This window comes from Lepisma saccharinum, chromosome 20 (genome assembly GCF_977018435.1).
Source record: "Lepisma saccharinum chromosome 20, izLepSacc3.1, whole genome shotgun sequence".
Taxonomy (NCBI): Eukaryota; Metazoa; Arthropoda; class Insecta; order Zygentoma; family Lepismatidae; genus Lepisma; species Lepisma saccharinum.
Window position 1 is genome coordinate 46,690,978 of NC_139248.1, and position 9,630 is coordinate 46,700,607.

The window sequence follows — 9,630 nt, forward strand, 5'->3', positions numbered from 1 at the left end:
GAACACATGAAACATATGATTCACGTAGTCGACGTTCATGGTGGCACGAGCTATCGTGCAACGGAGATACATTAATGTCGAAAATGACATTATTTAGCAGCCGAATAAGTTGCACGAATGGAAAAACCCTATTCCCAGCTTTCAAAAGTCCACAGGAACTCAATTCCGTAAGTATTTTCCCGTCATTTCTCCTGTAAATTTGAAGAAATGTGTTTTCACTATATCTAACTGTTACCGATAGTTTTACCAAAAATTGTGTTTTGTTTTCATGTAAAAAGCATAATGGCACCTTGAACTATGGTCTGCAATACCCAACTGGCCCAAGTTCCTTTTGTTTTATTGCGATTTCATCATGTTACGAATGCAATTTTTACATGGTTCGATTTCGATGTACGTCTGTTAACACATACTGCAGAGTTTGGCTCCGGTACCCCTTTCTACACCCTCGATTTTAGGCACGTTTCAAATATTTTCGTGAAAATATTTAGTTCCTCATAACAAAGTGTTTGCAAATAGCGCGGAAGTTAATTTTTTAGATCTACGTGCTACGAAACTTACGTTTTTTATGAAATTAAAATTCATTGCGTAACGTCAAAAAGGTTTTTCAGAACTTCTATGATGGCGAATGATGGATTCATGTCACAGGCGCAACTCTGAAGATTTCGGATCATCGAGCGCACGTCTGATTTTATTATTTTTCTTCATATGATTGACTTGTGCAACGGGAACATTTGCGATTGCGATATGTTATTTGTGTGATATATTGGCGAATTGGACATTTCAGACATTGGCTTTCATTTATGCGACTTCAGAAATTGGAAATAATTATTTCATTTTGGCAACTGCAGGCCGTAAAGGGGAGGGTTGTTTTTTCTAAATGACTTGTGGCATGGGATAATTTGCTTATTTTTATGATGGGAAGGGAGTGGAGGGTGGTATTCTGTGGAAAAGGACAACAAGGACTTTCAACATAGGAGTTACTTCATTTTTGGACTTACAAATTGAACTTCGACCCACAATTCAATACCTGGCCTTGGTAAAAAGAGTTAAGTTACCTTCTTAGGTTTAATTTTAGCCTTCAGTTTTGGTATCTTCAATCTTCATGTGTCAATGCGGAAAACAGTGAGAAATAGTGTTGGGGGCAGGTGACTCCTGCCAATTTCTAACATGCCTTTAAAAGAGACTCTACACCGCGGTAGCGGTAGGGGGTGGTAAGTCAATTACCCCAGGGGCGGAGCCCGGAATCGGTGGGAAATTTGGACTCAACAATTTGAAACGACAAAATCTCAACTTTAAACGGCTGTACAGTCATAAATACTTCTTTCCGCGCTCCAATTTTTTTATATTCACAATTAGGATCACATAATCTTCATAATGAAAGAAAAAAAAATGAAAATTCGAGGGTGTAGAATAGGGTACCTGATCCCAGAGTTTTAGTGATTACTTAAGATTTTGTTCAATATATGCTTTCGTGGTTAGGTTAGGCAGGTTAGGTTTGGTTCCCATAGGATTAAAATAAAGTCCCTAAATGCATTCTACGAGGGTGGTTCAGCATGCTCCACCCCTGACATAGAAGGAATCCTCGTAGGAAAACCAAATCACTGTCACTTTTCAACATAGTCACCTGCAACATTAACACACTTTTCCAATCGGCCTTCCAGTGCTTCAATCCCAGCAGAAAAAGAATATTTTGGTTGGTCCTGCAACCAAGCATTCACAACATCCATAACCTCGGAATCACTGACAAAATGATTTCCACGCAGGTGTTTCTTCATGTTCGGGAACAGGTGGAAGTCACTGGGGGCCAGATCTGGAGAATAAGGGGCATGAGGGACAATTTCGAACCCTGCTGCATGAATTGCAGCCACAGCAACTTGGGAGGTGTGGGCGGGAGCATTGTAACAATGTAACAACACACCACGGGCCAACATTCCGCGGCGTTTCTCCTTGATGGCTGTACGTAATTCTTCAATTAGGGTTGCGAAATAAACACCTGTGATTGTCTTTCCCTGTTGGAGATAATCTATCAAAAGGATTCCTTCTGCATCTCAGAACACAGATGCCATCACTTTGCCCTTTGATGGTTGAACCTTGAATTTCTTTGGGGGTGGAAAATGGGGGTGTTTCCATTGCATGCTTTGGCGTTTACTTTCGGGATCGAAGTGGTGAACCCACGCTTCATCCATTGTAACAAATCTCTTCAAAAACTTTGGCTTGTCTGCCTTTATTGTCCGCAACAGATTCTGACTTCTCACACAACGTGTCCTCTTTTGGTTGACCGTCAGCATTCTCGGGACCCAATTTGCAGAGATTTTTTTCATTAACAAATGATTATGAATAATTGAATGCACACTGCCAGTTAAGATGCCACACGTGTCTGCTATATGGCGGACAGTCACTCGCCGGTCTGCGAAAATCATGTCATGCATTTTTGTAATCATTACTGGTGTGGTCTCCGTTGCAGGTGAGCCACCACCATGCTCATCTTCAGAAGTCTGCCGACCACATTTAAATTCACGGCACCATCTCTTCACTAGATCATATGAGGGGCTAGAGTCTCCAAGAGTTCCCACCATATCTGCATGTATGTCTTTCGGTGTTAGATTTTTCTTGAGTAAATATTTTATCACTGCTCAGACATCAGATTTTTCCATCGTTTCACATGTGGCTACATTTCTTACTGATCATCAACGTGTAACAAAAAGAGAAATTGTTGTAAATTCTTGAAACTTTGTGGATATTAGTCTAAAGATTGAACAATGTTACATATAAAATTACAGGTCTCTACTATCACTGGAAATGGGTCAGGGGCGGAGCATGCTGAACCACCCTCGTACTAAGGTTCCAATTTACTTCTATACCGCGGTAGCGGTAGGGGGTGGTAAGTCAAGTACCCCAGGGGCGGGGCCCGGAATCGGTGGGAAATTTGGACTCAACAATTTGAAATGACAAAATCTCAACTTTAAACGGCTGTACAGTCGTAAATACTTCTTTCCGCGCTCCAATTTTTTTATATTCACAATTAGGATCACATAATCTTCATAATGAAAGAAAAAAAAATTGAAAATTTGAGGGTGTAAAATAGGGTACCTGACCCCAGAGTTTTATATGCTTTCGTGGTTAGGTTAGGCAGGTTAGGTATGGTTCCCATAGGATTAAAATAAAGTCCCTAAATGCATTCTACTAAGGTTCCGATTTACTTCAACATTCATTCCGACGCTTCAGCGATATTTACTGTTGCTTGTCAACGTAGAATATCTTGTCCATGAGAAGTGCGCATGCTTGCGTAAGGTAATTTTCAAGTTGTTTTGAGTTCAAACACTGCTCATTACTTTAAGGAAGGTTCAAATTTCGTGTGACAATGATTTCCAAAATTCTACGATAATTAGTCTTTGTGCTAGGAGAAATCATAAAACAATCGGAACCGTTACCCACAATTGGTAAGTACGAAGCATGCAAAACACAAAATATCCGATGTTAATGTGTCTCCGATGTAATGAACTGTTACCATATGTAATTTATCAAGTACTCGATAACTGGAAATGAAACAAACTCTGCTGCATATTTGTACAATTAAACTCCTCTTACCCCCCATTTTCATCATGATCTGAAGTATACGTCTCCGAAAAATTCTCTTCAATTTGGTTGCTTGAAAACATTGGCAGTTGTTCCAGGATTCTTCCAAAAGATGATGTATGTAAATTCTCGTCCACACAATCTTGCAAACCAGGTGTCATCATTTCAAATACGTTTCTTTTTTTTTCTCAAGATTTACGATATAATAGGAATATGCTTCAAAAAACTTCAGTACGTCGGTGACTATGACAATGTTTTTCATTTCTTATCAGACACCAGCCCAGCCAGCTACCAAATCCTTGACCCTACCTTCATCAACAAAACAATAATATTTGAAGTTTTCTTTTCCCCGTGCTAACAGAAATGCTGAAATGGGTCATCCTAAAACACTTTCTACCAATGAAACATTTCGATTTTCCGATTTATTGATCCTACGTCCCAGGCACGTATCCATGGGGGGGGGGGCTTAGGGACTCGAGCCCCCCCCGAAAGTTTTCAGTTTACACCTGATAAAATTAGGTTTTTGGTTCCTTGTGGTGTAAAAATAAAATAAAATAAGGATAATTTAAGGAGAGAAATAATTATCGAGGAAAGACGGAAAATGTTCTGTAACTCTATTATTGATAATAGCACATATCCAAGTTCGGAATCAGGGGGATCGAGCCCCCTCCCCCAGGAAAGTTTTCAGTTTACACTATAGAGGAGCCCAAGTTAAGAGTTCAGTATGGGCTGTTATGGGCTTTTACTTTTGAGATCCCCACCCCCAAACAAGTGTGTTTCTGTCAGAAACATAAGTCGTTAACATTCGAAGAGAAAAAATAAATATGCAAAAAGGAGAGGAAATGTAAGGTTTTGATGGTCTATACATTCTTTTACAATTCAGAACATTCGAACAATGCGCTTTCCTTTCTTATGTTAACCGCGATTTGGGGAGTTAAAAATAACAGCCTTCCGCCTGTTGCCACTCATAACACGTGTTGGGAAGAGGGAAGGGGGTGGGGAATGGCCAGGCAAAAGTTCGTGAATAGGCTTCCGTCTTGGGGCCAGGTCAAGAAATTTATTATTTGTGTGTGCGCTTTCTCGTTTTGGGGAATTTTTCTCTGAAAACAGGCATATTGTATGCATTGGCGGATCTAGCGGGAAGACCCCGGTTCACTTGCTCTTCCCAAAGGATGACTAACTATTATAAAAAGTATTGATAGCATTATATTAAAAGAACATAAAATGATCGAGCAGTTCTTTTCCAGGTAGTAAAGTTTGACGCAAATGCATAAATAGGGAATAGATTTATGAGATACATAAGTAAATTTAATCCGGGACTTGTTGCTTGCAAGGTAATAACGTTAACTGATGGACACAAAGCGAGAGCATTTTAGATTGAATATTTCCAGTCTGTCTCTTTCTTTCAGTAATCATTGTTCACACAAATACAACAGAACTTCATCTACTTCACACCTCTAGTAATTGATTAATTGAGTTTTAAATCCACTTTTCTGCACAGCAGAGGCGTGGCGTGCATGTAGCCGCTGTTACCGCAGGTAACACCAAAATATAAAGAATTGAAGAACCCGTCTTAAAATATTATTACGTACATAAACTGGTAATATTGTCGTAAAGTAAACATTGCAGACTGACATTTTTTCTGACACCGGCAAAAGCGAAGAGGAGGACTGATCCGGTACCCTCCACAGGCAACATGAGGAAAGGGCCCTGAGCTCACGCAAGGAAGACTTCGCGTTGCGGCAAAGACTGACCGCGGGAGGACGAGGCGGGTTTTTGGCATTCCTGTTTAGCCGGCGCAGTTGCCGGTGATCCTTACCGGAAACATACCAGTGTTGCCATATTCAATTGACAGAAGCGAGCTAAGTCGCCTAATCGGGTCTATCTTACCCTGAAGGTGTCCAGTCACACTGAGGAACGATGGCGCAGTGGTAGCGTCGCCGCCTTATAATCAAGGGATTCCGGGTTCGATACCTGGTGGAGGCACAAGTGGTTCGGATCCAACTTTAAACTGTCCCGATTAGCATTACTGTTCATGAAGTGGACTTAAATCGCCAAATCAAAATTTAAAAAAATCAAATCACACTGGGGCAAAAGCAAACTTCCAAGTGATATTTTGTATTTACACTAAATATCAGCGATTATGAAAGTCCTCTTTGTCCTTCTTCGACATCATGGGCGAGAAGGAGAGGAGAGGGATGGGTATGGTCAAGGGGTCCGCTGTCCTTCTAAAAATGTCAACCTAAAATTCTATATTTCACACATATAATATTATTTCGGTTACAGGAATTTGTGATAATTGTTGATAATACTGATTGAGATTGACATACGTTGTCGCAGGAATGCAATAATTTCGGATTGAAGCAATGTTTTTGAGGTGGTAGAACTGTTTTTGGGTGAAAACAATACTTACAAGCATAATTTCCCGATTGTTATCTTAGCACGCTCTGAAGTGTCAGGTGTCGCAGGTTCGAATCCTCATCAAGAAATGGTTATTTCAATGTTCGTTGTTATTATTTTACTTACATAATTATAAAAATTAATAATTACATACACAAGGAAATAATAATTTTATTTCAATAATTCACCGTGCATCCTCATCGTCACGATTATCCTATAAAGCGAAAGCCTTAAAGGTAGCAAAAGACGTAAAATATACGAAATAGTAGTGGTGTCAGAAATGAGATTTCAGTGGATTTAGCGAAACATGGGAGTGGGAGTAGTTAGGAAACAGATGAAGACTACATCTACTCTACATACGTCTTATTTGAAACGAAAAGTTTCGCGATTTGGGCAAATCTGGTTTCAAAAGAACTAAGATGGCAACATTAGTAGACCTGGACTTCTTGCAGGTTCCGAAGAAAATATTGGGGAAGGGCCGATGCTGAGAGGGGAGGGGGCAAGGAGGGTGCTTCACGTGTTACAAAAGTAAACAACGGTTTGTGGGAGGGACTGTGCAGTGGGAGTTTTGTGACTGGTGTCTTTCGTCTTTATGTTATTTTCGGGCATTGTCAATTAATTAATGAAGCTTGCTCCGAGTTCCGAGGTGGCGGGTTCATCCTATCTGGACAGTGTGTGTAATCGTGCGATAGAAGATATTTTGAAGCAATCTTTCGGTTCGTTATTTTGCAGAAAAAATCGAAATTGTGGCGAAAGGGATTTTGACCGATTTAAAAACCAAGTCGTCTGCTGGATATGACCGACATTTCAATGTTTCGTGGTATAACGACTATCCGTGGTTATGTGGATGTGTGCAGTTGTCGAAACTCTTTTGTTGGCCATGTACTCTATTTTCGGGTGAAAAAAAACGTGTCGAATTCAGATGTGGATAACATGAACCATGACCATGACGCACCCAAAAATTCAAATTCAATGAAAAACTTCTCTTTATGACAGCATCATAGAAGTTTTTTGATTTGATTTGATTGATTTTGCTTCGCTTGTGCCACTTTTGGCTAATTTGCGAAGATGGGGATGAGTGATGATATGATTAAATTGATGAATAGACATCACAAACGCCCATGCCCAAGCTAGGTTTCGAACCCGGGATCCCAGCATCATATAACTATTTTCAAAGTCGGATTGATCTGCTCTATAAGTAGCCTTCGATGTTTCTGTAAGTATCAAATTACGTATTATTGTGTCAACAACCAATGTTTGCGATTTCACTTTAGTCCTTATGTCAACATCTTTTTTCCTGATTAATAACTTTACCAAAATCTAGTATTGAATTGCACACGTACCAGATTAATATTATATGAACTACTTGGAAGACATGGGGGGGGGGCATGAGGTGGGGAGGCGCCCAAGTCTCCCTTAAATCTCCTACTGATAACCGGTAACACTTTTAAAAATCCGCGCCACGCCACTGCTGCACAGGTATGTTAATTGGGACTGGACCTACGGTTTTATGTGAGATACGAACCACTATGTGCCTCCACCGGGTATGTAACCCTAATCCCTTAATTAAAATGCGAAGACCGGATGGGGGGGATTTGCTTTGGTGTATGCCGGTATTATAATGAACACTGTTCCGTTTCAAATGAGACAGTGCGCCGAAAAACGTGAAAGAGGCCTCCCCGATGGCGCAGTGGTAAAGTCGTCGCCCCGTAATCAAGGGGTCCCAGGTTTGATACCCGTTGGAGACACATAGTGGCTCGGATCCCACTTTAAACTGTAGGTCCAGTCCCGATTTGCCTTTCTGTGCATAAAGGAAAGAAAAACACTGCCGACGCATGTGATAAAATAGAGAGCAAGACGTATGAAAAGTAGAAATATTCGGAAACAGTTATTTTCAAATCTTCCTCCACGGACCGTCATTATTCTGGACCAACAGCTGCAAGAATGAACAGCTTCCCACCAAGTCATGCATTCTTGTATGTTACTGGTCAAAGCAAACTATTGTAGGTGACAGCACCTGTTGGAGTTGCGTTGATTCTTGTAAGAAAACACAATCACAAATGCACACGCTGATTCTTTTGAGACATCTATTTTCTACCTGTAATGCACTAACTACCATGAAGTATCACTGAAAGGCAATTCTAATCACTTTAGACGACGTATGTGCTTAGTAATGTCCAGCTGTGGTTATCGCGATACGCGCCATGTTGCTTCTCTCTCACTAACCGTTTTTCTTTACTTGGCGCCCACGCAAACAGCTGACACACGGACACACACGCCATCTCTTGAGAACAAAAGCAATCCAACCCACATCATCAAAACCAAATAATGAAAACAAGAACACATTCCTATACATATTCCCCCCTCTTGATTGGATAAATTCCAATCAACAGATTTGCTAATTCAATTGTCATTAGGTAAGGGAATCAATTTGTTCACTGGTCTTTTAGTAAAACCAGTTGTTGTTCTAATTTTTGCCACACGCACTACACCGTCTTTACCAGGAAACGTCTCTTCCACTACTGCTATTTTCCATGTAAGTGGAGGTGCGTTGTCTTCTTTGACCAGAACCACCATGCCTGGTTGAAGATTTTCTGTTGAAGCCGTCCATTTACGACGCTGTTGTAGTTCGTGGAGATAATCCTTCGACCATCTTTTCCAAAAATGTTGTTGTAATTGCTGAATGTGTTGCCATCTAGAAAGACTGTTTTGGGGCAAGTTAGTTAAATCAGGCTCAGGTATGGACATGAGAGGTGACCCTATAAGAAAGTGACCAGGTGTTAAGTGAAAGGTGTCACTGGGATTATCAGATATTGAGGTCAGGGGTCGGGAATTGAGGCATGCTTCAATTTGCGTTAACAATGTTGCAAGCTCTTCGTATGTCAAAGTAGCATTTCCCACTATCCTCTTAAAGTGATATTTCATAGACTTTACAGCGGCTTCGCACAATCCTGCAAAGTGGGGCGCGTTAGCTGGAATGAAGTGCCAGTTGATTCCATCTTTTATTGCAAAATCTTCAAGTCCACCTTTTAGCTGTTCTGCTTTGAAGAGTTGACTGAGTTCTCTCAGTTCTCTATTAGCTCCAACAAAATTAGTCCCGTTGTCACTGTATATGTTTTGACATTTTCCTCTTCTAGAAACAAATCTGCGTAGAGCAGCGATAAATGCGTCTGACGTTAAGGAAATAACTGCTTCAATATGCACCGCTTTAGTAGCCATGCACACAAATATAGCTACATATCCCTTGGTAGTGATTCTGCTTCTTCTGTGTGTTCTTATGATGCAAGGACCAGCATAATCTACTGCTGTATTTAAAAATGGACGTGATGGTGTGACTCTTGGGCTTGGTAATTGTCCCATGAGTTGATGTGACGCCTTGGCTTGCAACTTAAAACATATTAAGCATTTATGCAAGACAGATCTTACTGTTTGTCTGATATGTGGAATCCAGTATTCCTGTCTTAAAGAGCTTATCAACAATTGAGGCCCTGCATGTAATAAACGACGATGTTCTGATTCAATTATGAGTTGCGTCAGATGATGTTTGGTAGGCAAAATTAATTGATATTTGCTCTCATATGGCAATTCTGAATTTTCGAGTCTTCCGCCAACTCGTAACAGCTGTCTGTCATCAATAAATGGATGAAGATCCTT

General features: G+C 40.5%; 1 protein-coding gene across 1 annotated transcript in view; it reads right to left on the reverse strand.

Annotated features, from left to right (window-relative positions):
• MTF-1 (Metal response element-binding Transcription Factor-1) overlaps positions 1–3,816 on the reverse strand; it is a 98,799-nt gene extending 94,983 nt beyond the window's left edge. Inside the window, exon 1 of the mRNA XM_083141447.1 lies at positions 3,589–3,816. Coding sequence (XP_082997573.1) covers positions 3,589–3,740 — 152 coding nt within the window. The 5' untranslated portion in view covers positions 3,741–3,816. The remainder of the gene's footprint in view (positions 1–3,588) is intronic.
• Positions 3,817–9,630: the final 5,814 nt, after the last annotated feature.